This window comes from Macaca nemestrina, chromosome 7 (assembly GCF_043159975.1).
Source record: "Macaca nemestrina isolate mMacNem1 chromosome 7, mMacNem.hap1, whole genome shotgun sequence".
NCBI lineage: Eukaryota > Metazoa > Chordata > Mammalia > Primates > Cercopithecidae > Macaca > Macaca nemestrina.
In genome coordinates, this window is record NC_092131.1 from 160049538 (window position 1) to 160065198 (window position 15661).

General features: G+C 47.8%; 1 protein-coding gene and 1 long non-coding RNA gene across 2 annotated transcripts in view; one reads left to right on the forward strand and one right to left on the reverse strand.

Annotated features, from left to right (window-relative positions):
• The window catches only part of LOC105491749 (phospholipase A2 group IVE), a 62490-nt gene extending 56385 nt beyond the window's left edge, over positions 1-6105 (forward strand). Inside the window, exons 15-20 of the mRNA XM_011758418.2 lie at positions 189-326; positions 1301-1408; positions 2008-2211; positions 3390-3556; positions 4779-4962; positions 5424-6105. Of these exons, the coding sequence (XP_011756720.2) occupies positions 189-326; positions 1301-1408; positions 2008-2211; positions 3390-3556; positions 4779-4962; positions 5424-5644 (1022 nt within the window). The 3' untranslated portion in view covers positions 5645-6105. The remainder of the gene's footprint in view (positions 1-188; positions 327-1300; positions 1409-2007; positions 2212-3389; positions 3557-4778; positions 4963-5423) is intronic.
• Positions 6106-9546: 3441 nt separating this feature from the next.
• Positions 9547-15445, reverse strand: LOC105491783 (uncharacterized). Its single transcript, XR_003020298.2, has 2 exons — positions 15399-15445; positions 9547-9945 (listed from the first exon to the last, which is right to left on the reverse strand). It is a non-coding gene; the product is annotated as an uncharacterized lncRNA (long non-coding RNA).
• Between the last annotated feature and the right edge of the window lie 216 nt (positions 15446-15661).

The following is a 15661-nucleotide window of genomic DNA, read 5'->3' on the forward strand; positions in this document are numbered from 1 at the left end:
AGCTGAGCCTTGCCATGCCAGCAGAAGCCAGCCAAGGGTGCCCCCATGTGTCCTTTGGGGGAACTGTGGTCTCCCTGTCCCAGGCTTCCCAAGGCCGCAGCCAGTGCCTGCAGGCAGGAGGGGGGCCTGGCTGTGTGGACAGCTCCCTGGCCTGAGACTGACCCCCTGTCCTGCTGCTTCATGTGCAGAGTGGTTCGAGTTCTCCCCCTACGAGGTGGGTCTGCAGAAGTATGGGGCCTTCATCCCCTCTGAGCTCTTCGGCTCCGAGTTCTTCATGGGGCGGCTGGTGAAGAGGATCCCGGAGTCTCGAATCTGCTACATGCTAGGTGACTGCCTTGGAATTGGCGGAATGACAGGGGGCTGCTGCCTCAGCGCTGGGCCGCCCTGGGTTGGCCCCTGATTATGTGACACTCGGCGCACTCGCCAGCATTGCCTCATCCTAGGAGAGGTCCCATGTCACTGGGAACCAGAGTTGGTCGGGGGCCTCTCCCAATTTCCTGGTCTCCAGCAGTCTCCCTGCTGTCTGCTCAGCACCACACTGGGAATAGCAGACTCAGACGGAAGCTTCTGTAACTCCCATCCACTCCCCATCTGGCTTCAGGCAGCAGCATGCCTACTTCCAGGGGCCAACCCAGACCTGGGACCCGAGGGTCCAGGGAGACCACAGGGTAAGGGGCAGGGTCACCAGGGAAGCCTGGCCCAGCCTCCCACCCTAAGAGCCTCGGTCCTTCAGGAGCCGGGCCCACCTAATGCAGGACCCACTCAAGTTCTTCCCTTCAGAGTCTTAGCTGTGCCTGTCAAAGGGCTTCTTCAGAAACAGACCCACATTCACAGCCTGAACATGCCCTTATTTAAATTAGTTGTCTGTGCCCTCCCCTTCCGTCTATCCCAAAGCAACCCATCCCGGAAGATCCACTTCAGTCCCATCACTTCTTCCCCCAGAAGCCCCCAGCCCACAGTGGCCTCTCCTTCCCCTGAACACTTATGCCGTTGAGCATGTGGTTTACAAAACTGTAGTCAAAACACTTGGGCTCAAATTCTGAACTCTGGCTTCTCACTCACTTGCCAGCATTAAATCCCTGCTGGGGCAGTGAGGGGAGGGAAGGGAAGAGCTGAAGGCTGAGACTCTCAGTCACTGTGTTGAGCTGCACGGGGAAGGGGAGAGGCACGTGGAAGTCCGTCCCACCTGCGGAGCGGCCAGGCTTGTGGGGGGCCGGCGGGGAGTGGGGGAATCAAGTATCAGTGTCTGTGGGGTCTGGGGCTGCGGGGTAAAGCTGCTCATGCTGGCCCTGGCTCCCAGGCCTGTGGAGCAGCATCTTCTCCCTGAACCTGCTGGATGCCTGGAACCTGTCACACACCTCAGAAGAGTTTTTCCACAGGTGGACAAGGGAGAAAGTGCAGGACATCGGTGGGTGGCCCCCGGCTTTCCCTCATGGCTGGGTGATGGGTGGCCCCCGGCTTTCCCTCATGGCTGGGTGATGGGGGGCCCTCGGCTTTCCCTCATGGCTGGGTGATGGGGGGCAGGGTGTGGATCATGAACCGAGGACGAGGTCCCCTGCCACATGTTTCCGCATCGTCCCCTATGGCCTAAGACACAGGAAGGCAGCTGGGGCTACAGTGTCTTCCCTGCCTGGAGGGGAGGGTGACTGTAGGTGAGTGATGCCTGTGCCAAGGCCCGGAAGCAAGGCTCCCAGCACCCAGGAGAAGTGAGGAGCGTAGGATTTATGGCAGTCACGGGTTGCTCTTTGAAACTCTTTGTCCTCTCCAGGACCCTTCTTACCTGTCTCGCTCCCTCTCCCTCTCTATTGCCTCCCCGCTTTCTCAATGTCTCTCACCTGGGTCCTCCTAACCCCAGTGCCAGGGCCTTGAGAGCCCAGCAAGGAAGGTATGAGCTGCTTTTACAGTGCTCACTCCTGGGTGCCAGGCAACCATGTAGGGGCTTCATGTGGGCAAACTGGGGACCCCACCTCTCATGACCTGCCCTTCATCCCTCCCTCGTCCCTGCAGAAGATGAGCCAATCCTGCCCGAAATCCCCAAATGTGATGCTAACATCCTGGAGACCACGGTAGTGATCCCAGGGTCATGGCTGTCCAATTCTTTCCGAGAAATCCTTACCCACCGGTCCTTCGTGTCTGAGTTTCACAACTTCCTGTCCGGGCTGCAGCTGCACACCAACTACCTCCAGAATGGCCAGTTCTCTAGATGGAAAGGTAACCCTTCCTGGCTACTCCTTGAGGCCTGCCTCCATATGGAGGAGGAAGATGTGGATGTCAAGGCTGCCATGCAGAAAGAATAAGCAAACTTCTCTGGCTGTGTTCACTGGGCCAGGCAGCCCTCTCCCCACGGTGTTTTCCACATTTGGTGGTGTTGCCTTGAACACTGTACGGGTCTGGCAGCAGGGAGTGGTGTGGGTACTTAACTCACGGCATCTGTACAGCAATTCTATACAGAATCTGTACAACAGTCCTAGCAGGTAGAAGTTGGCCCCATGTTATAGATGGGGAAACAGGGGGTCTACCTTTCTACAGTTGTGCTCTGGGGGTGCCCTTTAACATGAGTGGTGCCAGGCACAGTGACTCATACCTGTAACCCCAGCACTTTGGGAGGCCAAGGCTGGAGAATCTCTTGAGTTCAGGAGTTTGAGACCAGCCTGGGCAATGTGGTGAGACCCCATCTCTTAAAAAGAAATTGTTTTTAATTAGCTGGGCGTGGTGATGAGCACCTGTAGTCCCAGCTACTTGGGCACTGAGACGGAAGGATCATTTGAGCCTAGGAGGTCAAGGCTGCAATGAACCATGATCACGCCTGTGCACTCCAGCCTGGGCAATAGAGCAAGACCCTGTCTCAAAATAAATAAATAAATAAAGATACAGTGAGTGGTGCCCCCTTGGAACTGGGCAGGATGGCCCAGCTCAGGAACCCAAGTGGTAAGCAGCAGAGCCAGGCCTTGAACTGTGGTCCTGAAGCATCAGCTCAGTGCTGCCTCCTCTGCTGCTGAGGCTCTAAGACATTGACCTTCACCTTCTTCAGTATTTTAATTGGCCATGGCCTGCAAATGGCTGCTTGAGCCTGACCTGTTAAGCCTCATCCTCACCATCTGGGACCAATGCGACAGCTGACTCAGGGCCCAGGGTTTACACTATTTGTGGGTGGTCTTAAGCCCCTCATACTCCACAAGTATGAACATCCCATAAAAGACTAGCTAAAAGCCCAAGATAGCGCTATTCTTCCTCAGCCCACCCAGAGGGTACTGGAACTCAGTGGGCATCCTGGTCAGGCTGAAGCGAAGGACGCTCCAGACAGGGCGCTCCGTCCCCCGAGGTGCCTCTGTCCATTGGCTGAGGTCAGGGCACCAGGTGTGTCGGTAACGGGAAGGCTTGGCTTTCAGACACAGTGCTGGATGGTTTCCCAAACCAGCTGACCGAGTCCGCAAACCACCTGTGCCTGCTGGACACTGCGTTCTTTGTCAACTCCAGCTACCCGCCCCTCCTCAGGCCAGAGCGAAAAGTCGACCTCATCATCCACCTCAACTACTGTGCTGGGTCCCAGACAAAGGCAAGTGTGCAGCCTCCATCCTGAGCACAGGCTGCAGCCTCTCCTGAGATGGGCCCCGCCGTCAGCAGCCTCACTCGCTGTGAGCTGGGAAGAGGCACGCTCTCGACAACCCCCAGACAGCATCAGAGAAATCCAAGCAGCAGTCATGATGGGCAGCCAGACACCCAGACCTCATGGGCAGCCAGCTGGCTCTCACACACCGCGGGGCCCACATTGACTTAGCAAATTTGAATTTTACTCTTGCCTTGGAGCATTTGCCATATTTGGCAATTCTTCAGCTACAAAAAATGAGTTCTTAAAAATAACCTTAGTAGAGCCCATTCCATTCAACAGCTTGTAATATCCTATTTTCAAAATGATCACAGTCTCCCCTCCCCCAGGGTATATGACCCTCCATGAATTACACTCAAGTGCTCTCAGGTGGGATGGAACAGTGGCGGGGAGAGGAGGGCAGTTGTCAGGACCAGAGGTTTTTATTTATTTTTACTTACTTTGGAAAGTTCTATGTGTATACAGTCCTACCCTGAAGCCAGGGGAAGGAAAGTGTAGACAGACCAACAGGACAACAGTGGAAACAATCTAAGTTTGTAAATGGGTAACAGTGCAGTTTCCTACGTGTGATCTCGTTTGGCCCTTACACCAGCTCTCAGAGGGAGATGGCACAACTGCTATCATTTCTCATGTTACGGATGAGGAAACCGAGGCACAGAGAGACTTGCTTAAGATCGCACAGCTAGTGAGCAGAGGAACGAGGGGCAGAACTGAGGGGTTCTGACACTCTAAGGCAGTACTCTTCCTGCGACATCATGCTTTCAGAGATGCCCTTGCAGAGTCTTTTCTAGCCCTGTACTACTGTCAGCTCCAAAGCCCATGCACATCCCACAGGGGCCTGGGTAGCTCTGGCTGTGTATGGCCTGGTTCCAGTTGCCCTTCCAGGCTACACATCACATCCACCCAAGTCTGTGTTTGGATGGGAACACCATCGAAAGGGCTTCTGTCCATTTTACCTGGGGAAGCAGCTTGCAGCTGGAGGCGCGTCAACCTACTACCTCGGGCCTTTTGTCCTGACCTGGCTTTAGTCTCAAAATACCACACACTGGCAAAGCAGCTGGGGAACTGAGTTGTGAGCTGGGGCAATCAGGAAGCTGGGGCTAAGAACTCTGTGCTGCTTCTCCACTCCCACTCCTCCTAATGCTCAAACACACCCTCTGTGCTATTCCAGCCCCTGAAACAAACTTGTGAGTACTGCACTGTGCAGAACATCCCCTTCCCCAAATACGAGCTGCCAGATGAGAATGAAAATCTCAAGGAATGCTACCTGATGGAGAACCCCCAGGAACCCGATGCCCCCATCGTGACTTTCTTCCCACTCATCAATGACACTTTCCAAAAATACAAGGCACCAGGTGAGCTGCCTCTGCACTCAGTTCCCAGCACCCACTGCCCTTGGCCCGGGAGTGCCTTTAGATCTGTAGAGTCTGCTAAGAGCACTAACGGGGAAGCTTGGCTCAGCTCCAGCCTGAGCCAATTTTGGCTTTCACAAAGAAGGGCCCCTCCCCTTCCCTCACCCCCATGGGCTGGTAATGTCATCCCCTCTTCTGTCAGTCTTTCTACATTTTCTGACATTCAGCCATGTGCCCAGTACTGTGCTTGGTGCTAGGGCAATCCTCCAGTGGGCAAGCCCGTACCCTGCCCTGAGGAGCTTGCTGGTGTGCAGGTGTGTGTGGAGGGTGTGCGTGTGTACACATTTTCATGCAGGTGTGTGTGTCCGTGAGTGCAGGTTAGTGGGCCTTGGGGAGAGATGTGGCAACAAGTCATTCCAACCTAACATGACAGAGTCTATAACAAGTCCTCCTGCTGCCCGCAGGTGTAGAGCGAAGCCCTGAGGAGCTGGAGCAGGGCCAGGTGGACATTTATGGTCCCAAAACTCCGTATGCCACCAAGGAGCTGACGTACACAGAGGCCACCTTCGACAAGCTGGTGAAACTCTCCGAGTACAACATCCTGAATAATAAGGACACTCTCCTCCAGGCTCTGCGGCTCGCAGTGGAGAAGAAGAAGCGCCTGAAGGGCCAGTGTCCCTCCTAGGCCCCAGGGAGTCTCCCCTATTCTGTGTCAGCTTCTACCGCCAGAGGCACAGGACCCATCAGGGCTGACCAGGTTACTACGCAGCCAGCTCTGCTCTCTGGCAATGGGTGTGAGCAGGTTGGCCTGGGCTTTCTAATGAAAAATAAAAATGTTTAAAAGTTAAGAAAGTCCCAGAGAGAGAGAGAGAGAGAGAGACAGAGAGAGGATCCCTGTTGGGGTTTTAGACCCACTAGAGTTTCTCTAGGTGTTTCCCTATAGAGAAGGTGGTCTCATAGCCACAGGCTCCTACACGTCTGTGGAGAGGAAAAGCCTGAGGAAGAGGCTGGGCCCCCAGAAACCTCGACTCAGAGGCAGAGCCCAGGGCCAGCAGCCCTCCTCTCTTTGCCCCCCACCTCATGTGGCAGGCCTAGAGAAATGCACAGGAGGACCTGAGGGCACTCTGCATTTCCCTGGAAAAACACTCTAAAATTTAAGGCGGTTCTAGTCTTGTGATTTTTGGTTTTTTTTAGACGGAGTCTCGCTCTGTTGCCCAGGCTGGAGTGCAATGGCACGATCTTGGCTCACTGCAACCTCTGCCTCCTGGGTTCAAGCAATTCTCCTGCCTCAGCCTCCCAAGTAGCCAGGATTACAAGCACCTGCCACCACACCCAGCTAATTTTTGGTATTTTTAGTAGAGACAGGGTTTTGCCATGTTGGCCAGGCTGGTCTCGAACTCCTGACCTCAGATGATTCACCCGCCTCGGCCTCCCACAGTGCTGGGATTACAGGCATGAGCCACCGCGCCTGGCCCTAGTCTCATTATTTTTATAGGCAATTATATTTCGTGATTTTTATTTTTATGAATCGGGGTATTAATAGGAAACACTAGAAGATCTGGATGGAGCCCTAGAGATAAACCAGTCTCTGCCACAACAAACCCAAATAGGTGGCCGGTTTCAGTGGCTCTCTCCAGCTACTCAGAGCTCCAGGGCTGGTGATCCGTGTGATCATGACCAGGCAGCCATGCCCAAGCATCCAACTCCAAAGAAATGCCAGGCAAAGCCCAAGTCTACAGTCCAGGTTCACCAAATGAGGATCTGGGATGGAGTTCGGCAAGGTCAGGCAGGCTGCAGGTAAATGAGGTTGGGTGCCAGGCGGGTGATGCATCCAGCACTGCCCACTCCAGCTGTCGGTGCCACTGACGACCCTGCTCCAAGACTGTCTCTCAGCCTCTTACCGCCCATCTCTCTGGCTGCCAGACGGGATTACTTATTTCTAAAAGTAATTCCTTTTATCTGTCATGTCAACACCATGGCCAGTGATTCAACCTTGGAGAGTCACCCAGAGAGACTGAAACTAGGAAGCATTAGTCAAAAAGGACTAGGTTAGTCCTCAGAGGAAGAAGCCCATCCTTGAAGACTGCTTCCTAATGAATCTCTGGGAAAACTGTGGGACACAGAGAAGCCCAAAGTCAGCAGGTCTCCCTTCAGACTGGGAACGTAACCAGGGAAATGCATAACCGGAGCCATGGACAGGCTCGGGCTGATAGAAGGTGAAAGCAGAAAGGCAGAAAGACAGGAGGTCTGCAGGAAGCCCAGCAACCCTGGAAGGCGGAGTCCCCTTTCTGGGCCACCACACTCCCTAAGCAGTCTTTGGGTTGTGAGGAAACCAGTGGTGACAGGTACCAAAAGTTTAGAAAAATTGGCCTCCGATGTACATCCTTGCTACTCAAAGTGCAGTGGGGAGCTGGTTGGAAATGTGGAAGCTCAGACCTCAGCCCAGCTGTACTAAATCAGAAGCTGCGTTTTCAGGAGATTCCCACCCCCATGCCCCCCGTGATTCCTATGCGTACTAAAGTTTGAGAGGCATGGATTTATGCCACTCCCTCCCATGAGCTTGGAAAGTATGAATCAGTGCTCCCTTGAGCCACTGATAAACTGAGCTCTGGACCTGCAAAACTGGTCCCCACCCAGGAAATGCTAACCTGGGACACCAGCCCTCCCCTCCACCAGAGCAACTGGCTGCCTCCACTTTGACATCTTTTCTTTCTGACTGTAACAGACTCTCCTTCAAGTACCAAAGAGTGAGCCAAGCAACAGACAGGACTTGCTTATTGTAAGGTGAAGGCAGCCACGCCTTGGATTCATCAAAAGTTTGTGAAATGAGGTTCATAAAATCATCATATTATTTGTGCATGGAATAAAATGGCCACATGGGTGAATGCTGCTGACTCATCTGCTTTCATTATCTGATGCTGCAAAATATGCATAACCCTGCCCTCATCCCTCCAGGCTTCCTCCTCTCCACTCCTGGGGGAGTGAGTAGGCCATTTCCATCCCATCCCACCTCTTCTCATGCAGCTTTGTTTCCTACTGCAAGGTTCTCTTCTTGTGGTGAGGTGCTCCTCCATTTTCATGAAGCCATGTCAACAACTAGTGGGGCACCAGCTCGTACAGATCCATCCTGTTCCAAGCTCAGGTATATTTCAGGAAACATTGCTTGAGAGGAAGCAGAGGCAATTAACACCAACAATGCACCTATTTTGTGCACAGCAAGCTGTAAACAGTCTCTGCTTTCCAAGAACTTACATTCCGGTTCGGGAGAAAACCATGAAAAGATTGTTATGCATACATGAGAAGTTAAATGATGAGTTGGCTACGGAAATGACTAAAGTGTCATCAACTCTGACAGGGCAAGCGCACGGCGTCCTGCCGAAGTCAGGGGAGGCTTCCTCCCCGGTTCCCTGCTCTCTGCCTATGATGAAGATGATGAAATTGACAAAATAAATGAAACCCCTCCCTCCTTGTCTCCGCTCTTTCTTCCCAAAAGAGCAGCCAGTACCCTACCCGCTCCCACACGCCAGTTACCCTGTCCCTGCTGCCTCCCCACGAAAACACTTCCCAAGGTCACCAATGGCCTCCTCATTGCCAGATGCACTGAGCCAAACCCACCAGTCCTGTACAGTCCTTATCTGACTTGATTGTTCTCAGTGTTTGCACCGCAGACCACTCCCTCCTTCTGGAAACCTTCCCTTCCCAGGACTTCCTTGCCAAAGCAGTTCAATTCAGTTCAGCTTGCAAATAACTACTGCCTGCCCATTACATGCCAGTCACTGTTGTAGGCACTGGGGCCATAAGAAGAATTAACAATTGATCCCAAACTTTAAGGAGGTTCCTTCTGGTCCCATGGGGGAGGCCCACATGTAAAACAGAGCCCTTGTGATATGAAGAGAAAGCTGCATGTTAGCTGTGTCCAGAAGAGGCATAGGAAGGGCTCCCAACCCAGCCACAGAGGGCACGAGGTCAGGTTCACTGAACACCTTCTGTCTCGGGTTTCTTCCCCTGGAAAGGTGGGAGCCCCTCCTCTGGTCTCTCTTTTAACTGCTGCCATTCCTCGAGGCTCCTTAGCTCTTTCCTCTTCTCACTCCGTACTCCCCTTAAGCAATTTCATTTATACCCAGGACTTCAACTACTGCTTCTAATTTGAAAATTCTTAAGCTTTTAGCTTTAGCCAAGCCAATCTCTCGAGTTCCCCATGAATTCTAGTTCTGTGCCTATTCGCAATGCTTTTGTCATATAACCTGAGGATCTAAAATTACAGTGGCTTAAACAAGAGAGAAAGTTATTTCTGTATTATCAGAGACCAAAGCTCCTTTCTGCTCTCTTCTGTCATCCTCAAGATTACCATCTGGTCCAATATTGCTGCTGGAGCCCCACCCATCATGTCCACATTCCAGGCAGCAGGAAGGATAAAGGAATCTGCGTTCTTGCTGACTATAAAGTGACCAAACTCGTCCTGGACTGCCTATTTCTGGACTTCTTCTCTGTGAAAAAGAACTAAACTTTTATCTTAAGATAGTAGGAATCACCAGCTGTTCCAGTTTTCTACTGCTGAGCATCAAAAGCCCTCAACGTATAACGACATAAAATAACCACCAGTTTATTATGCTCACAGATTCTGTGGGTCAGGAATTTGAAAAGGGCATAACTGCTCCATGTTTGGGGCCACAGCTCAGATGATCTGAACTGCTGGGGAGGACTCAAATGGTTGGGATCTGGAAACAGCCTAGGCTGAAGGGCCCACATCCAACGACTCTTTCACTCATGTGTCTGGTGCCTGGGCTGGGAAGTCTGAGAAAAATGAAAGGCAGTCCCAGCTAGGAGTGTCAATCAGAGCACCTTGGTGACCCCAGCATGATGGACTCAGGATGGTCAGTCTTCTTAAATGGCATGCAGGGTTCCAAGAGTGTCTGTTACAGTGGCAGCAGCATGGCCCATTATGACTTAGCCTCAGAAGTTACGTAGCTCCACTTCCATGGAAATCTACTGGTAGAAGTAGTCACAAGTCAGTCCAGATTCAAGGGGAGGGGACAATGAGCCCATCTCTGGTTGGAGGGCATGTCAAGAACTATGCAGCCATATTTTAAATTCCAGCTACAATATCTGAATCCTTAATATTGACCTTCCCCCTTGTCCACTGAGCACATGTCACATTTTAGGTTCTCTTGTGGCAGACTCCATTTCTGGTAACACATTGATTATTGGTTAGGAATTGCATGTTTATTTCTGAAAAATGGTGGCTTAAACACACTCAGGTAAAAGACATCCACAGGAAGGCAGTTCAAGGCATTTCTGCAATTCATCAGGGACCCTGCTTCTTCTGGCCCTTTGCTTTATCCACCCTTATGTGGTCCTTGGCTTCATGGGCCAGGGTGAGCCCTGGAGCTCCAGCTATCACACCCATATTCCAGGCCACCAGAAGGAAGGAAAAAAAAGATTGAACTCCTTCTTAAAGGGACTTCCTGGGAGTCCCACACATCCTGCAGCTAACGTATCACCAACCACACTTGGTCTCATCATCACACTTAACTGCAGAGGCTGGAAGTTTTTGTTTTTTGCATGGGTGGCAATATGCCCACCTAAAAATCAGAGTTCTGCTGTGAAAGGACAATTTATAGGCAGCTAGCAGACTTCCTGTAAGTACCTCCTAGCCATCTCCACCTGTGTGTCCTATAAGCCCCTCCTCTGGGTAGTGGCAGTGACCTGGGCGAGTGGCCACATAGAAGGGCCATCAGCATGTGAGAGCACCAGGCCACGGCACCACTTCTGGTCTTAGCATGAGAATCCCAGGCCTTTAACCACTCTGCAATCCAGTTTTCAGAGTAAAACACTGGACTTGATCATCATTTAAAGCCAACCACTGAATGTGATCTAGAGCAAATCTTCTGACCATTATTACCAGCTTCCTAATTTCAAGCATGCATCCCATACAATAGATTTCCAAACAACTGATGGCATTCTCTTGTAGAACTACCTGTGATAGGATTTAACCTGAAAAACAACTGGATTCAGATGAAAGAGTGACTGCAATTGGGACTGTTTAGTCTGAAGAAAGAAAACCAAAAAGAGTAGCATGATTTGCAAACAGATGCAACATGACTACGGCGGGGAGGATCCACCACTGTCCGGCTTCACTGAGAGCAGAGCAAGCACAAGAAAGCTGCCACTGCCCCATGAATATGCATACCTACTATGTGCCCACAAAAACAATAAATAAGAAAAAAAGCTGCCACTGCCCCATGAATATGCAAACCTACTATGTGCCCACAAAAACAATAAAATAAAAAGCTGCTGCTGCCCCATGAATATGCACACCTACTATGTGCCCACAAAAACAATAAAGAAACCTGACACTGCCCCATGAATATGCACACCCACTATATGCCCACAAAAATAAGAAAGCTGCCGCTACCCCATGAATGTACACACTTACTATGTGCCTACAAAAATCATAAATAAACAAGAAAGCTGCAGCTGCATGAAGGCAATCAGGGAGCAAAGCAAGATGGGACCAGTGCCTCCTCTGAGCCAGGTGCTTTTAGGACTTTCTCTTTTTTTTTTTTTCCTTTTTTAAGATTAAAGACAGTACATTTTTTATTTCCTGATAATTTTTTCTGCTTTTATAACAGGAACATGATGACTATGTAACATTTGAAAAATGCTACCGCTTATAAAGAGGAAACTAAGATCATTTACCAGTCCAAAACTCAGACATCATTATTATTTGGGGCTTTTTCCTTCCCATCTTTTTCTCGGATACTTTAAACTTCTTTAAACAAAAGTACAAAAATCCTGTACGTCCACTTTAAAAGAAGTGTGGTAAAAAATACGCACACAATTTGCCATTTTAATAATTGTAAGTGTATAGTTCAGCAGTGTTAGGCATATTCACACTGTTGTACAACAGATCTCCACAACTTTATCATTTTGCAGAACTAAACTCTATACCCACTGAACAACTCCCCATTCTCCTCCCTCCAGCCCCTGATAACCACGATTCTACTTTCTGCTTCTGTGAATTTGAGTACTTTAGAAACCTCATATGAGTGGAAGCATACAGCATTTGGCTGTTTGTGACTGGCTTATTTCACTTAGCACAATGTCCTCAAGGTGCATCCGTGTTCCAGGGTGTAGCATGTACCAGAATTTACTTCTGTTTTAAGGCTGAATAATATTCCTCTGCGTGTGTGTGTGTGTGTGTGTGTGTGTGTGTGTATGTTACATTTCGTTTATCCATCCATCCATCAATGGACACTGGCTTGCTTCCACCTCTTGGCTATTATGAATGATGCTGCTGTGAACATGGGTAGACAAATACCTCTTTGAGAGCCTCCTTTTCTTTTAGATATATACCCAAATTGGGGATTGGTAAATCATATGGTAGTTTTTGTTTTGTTTTGTTTTGTTTTGTTTTGTTTTGTTTGAGACAGTCTTGCTCTGTCACCCAGGCTGCAGTGCAGTAGCACAATCTTGGCTCATTGCAACCTCTACCTACCTCCCAGGTTGAAGTGGTTCTCCTACCTCAGACTCCTGAGTAGCTGGGATTACAGGCACCCGCCACCACACCCGGCTAATTTTTGTATTTTTAGTAGAGATGGGGGGTTGTCATGTTGGCCAGGCTGGTCTTGAATTCCTAACCTCAAGGGATCTTCCTTGTCCTTCCAAAGTGCTGGGATTACAGGCATGAGCCACTGCACCCGGCCAGTAGTTCCATTTTTAAATTGTTGCAGAACCTCCATATTGTTTTCCATAGCAGCTGCATGTACATTCACTTTTGTAATCTAGCTTTTTTCCACTTAAAAATATATTCTGAGCATTTTTCCACATCATTAATTTTAAACCACATAGGAATCCATAATTTGCTTAACTAATCCTCCATGATGATAGATAGCTCCATGCTGACAAATGTCCTCTTAGATAAAAATTTACATTCATCATTTCCTCAGTATAAATACCCTCAGGATAAATTTCCTCAAGATAAAAATTCCTGAGTCAAAAAGTATGACCATATTTAACAACTAATCAAGGTGTAATCAACATATGATCAACTGCACATATTTAAAGTTCATTTATCCCTGAGTCCAGGACCCCTGGGGATACCAAAACCATGGACGCTCAAGTTCCTTATATAAAATGGTATTGTATTTGCATATAGCCTAAGCACATCCTCCACATACTTTGTTTCAAACTTAAAACGCCATCCATCATGAACCCATATACTTTAAATCCTACCTAGATTACTTATTATTAATGTAGATGATAAGAAAATAGTTGTTACACTGTATTGCTTAGGGAATAATGAAAAGGAAAACCGGTCTGTATGTGTTCAGTACAGATGCAACCATCCATTTTTTCCCCAAATATTTTCCATCTGTGGTTGGTTGAATCCATGGATACAGAACACACAGATATGGAGGATCTAATGTACATAATTTGATGAGTTTTTACATATGTATACAATGGTGAAACCATCACCATAATCAAGGTAATGAATAAACCCTTCAGCCCCAAAACCTTCTAGTGCCTTTTTAATCCTTCCCTCTGCTCCTCCCCAGCTGGGTCATGTGGTAAGTATATGTTCCACTTTTTGAGAAACTGCCACACTGTTTTCCAAAGTGGTTGTACCATTGTACATTCTGACCAACAATGTGTAAGAGTTCCAGTTGCTCCACATCCTCATCAAGATTGGCATGATCAGTCTTCCTAATTTTAGACATTCTAATAGGTATGTAGTAGTATCTTGCTGTGGTTTTAATTCACATTCTCCTAATGACCAACATTGTTGAACATCTCTTCATGTAATTATTTGCCATCCATACATCTTCTTTTGTAAAATATCTGTTTAGATCTTTTTTCCATTTTTTAAAATTGGGTTTTTTACTATTAAGTTTTAAGAAGTTTTTAAGTATTCTGGATACAAGTCCTTTATCAGATATGTGATTTGCAAGTATATTCGGTGCCTTGTCTTGTCTTTTCATTCTCTTCACAGTACTTTCAAAGGTCAGAAGTTCTCATTTGATGAAATCCAATTTACCAACTTTTTTTTTTTCCTTTAAGGATTGTGCTTTTGGTGTCATCTAAGAAATCTTTCCCCAACCCAAGGCCACAACAATTTTCTCCCATGTTTTCTTCTAGACGTTTTATAATCTTAAGCTTTACATTTAGTTCTACATTTATATTAGTTTTATGTCTAGTTCCATTTTGAGTTAATTTAATGATGTGTCAATTTAGGTTAGGTTTATTGATTGTAACGAAAGTGCACTTGGTGCAGGATGTTGACAGTGGAGGAGGCTGTGTGTCGGGGAGGGTGGGGGTATATGGGAACTCTCTGTACTTTACGCTCCATTTTGCTGTGAACTTAAAACTGATCTGAAATTCACAAGTCATTATCACTTACATTCACTCTTGGTGTTGTACATTCTGTGGGTTTTGGCAAATATCTAATGACATGTATCCATCATTATAGTACCATACAAAGCAGAGCCACTGCCATAAAAATCCTCTGTTCTCTGCCTATTCATTCCTTCCTCCTCCCTAACACGTAGAAACTACTGACCTTTTTACTTCCTCCATAATTTTGCCTTCTCCAGAATGTCATAAAGATGAAATTGTACAGTACATAGCCTTTTCAGATTGACTTCTTTCACTTAGTAATAGGCATTTAAGTTTCCTCTGTGCCTTTTTATGGCTTGATAACTCATTTCTTTTTAGTGCTGAATAATATTCCATTGTCTGGATGTACCATGGATTATCCTTTCACTTACTGAAGGACATGTTAGTTGCTTCCAATTTTGGGCACTTATGAATAAAGTCGCGATAAACATCCATGTGCAGGCTTTTCTGTGGATATAAGTTTTCAACTCATTTGGGTAAATACTAAGGAGCTGATTTCCGCATCATATGGTAAGATTGTATTTATATCAGTTTGTTTTTATGTATTCTAAAAAAAATACATTGAAGCTTTTACTTTTGTCGTCAAATATGCCAGCCTTTTCTTTCATAATTTCTGTCCTTAGTGTTGATTAGAAAGGCGTTTCCACCCCAAAACTGTATAAATCTCTTGTACCTTCCTCTGGTAGTGCAGTGGTTTCATTTTATTTTTACATTTCAGTCTTTGTTTTATTTTGACACAAGGCAGATGTCTAACTTTATTTTCCCTTGGCTTTCTTTTCACTTCCCTAGTTACATACAATTCCCTCCAACTATGTGACCCACACAACAATCCCAAAGGAGTTTCCATTTTGCTCATAAGGAAACTAATGCAGAGAGGTAACTCATCACATTTAAAGTCACACAGCCATTAATTTACACAGTCAAGATTCAAACCCAGATCTTTTGTTCTCTCATACGCAAAGTATGGTCCATGGATGGGTAGCATTGGCTATACCCAAGAGCCTCTTAGAAATGTGGAGTCATGGGCCCCATCCCATACCTACCGAATCAGAATCCGCATTTCTGTTAGGTTGGAGAAGCACTGCAGTGTTTCCAGCGGAAACACTGTTTCCCCAGACTTAGACCACATCAGAGTCACCTAGGACATCTGTTGAGCTCCATCTCTCCTCAATATTTTAACTCAGTAGGTCTGGACTGAGGACTAGGAATCTGTATTTTAACAAGCATCCCAGGTCATAAATGCATATATGCAGGTGGCCCCATGGATCACACCTGAGAAATGCTCTAAAACAACTGAGAAATATTC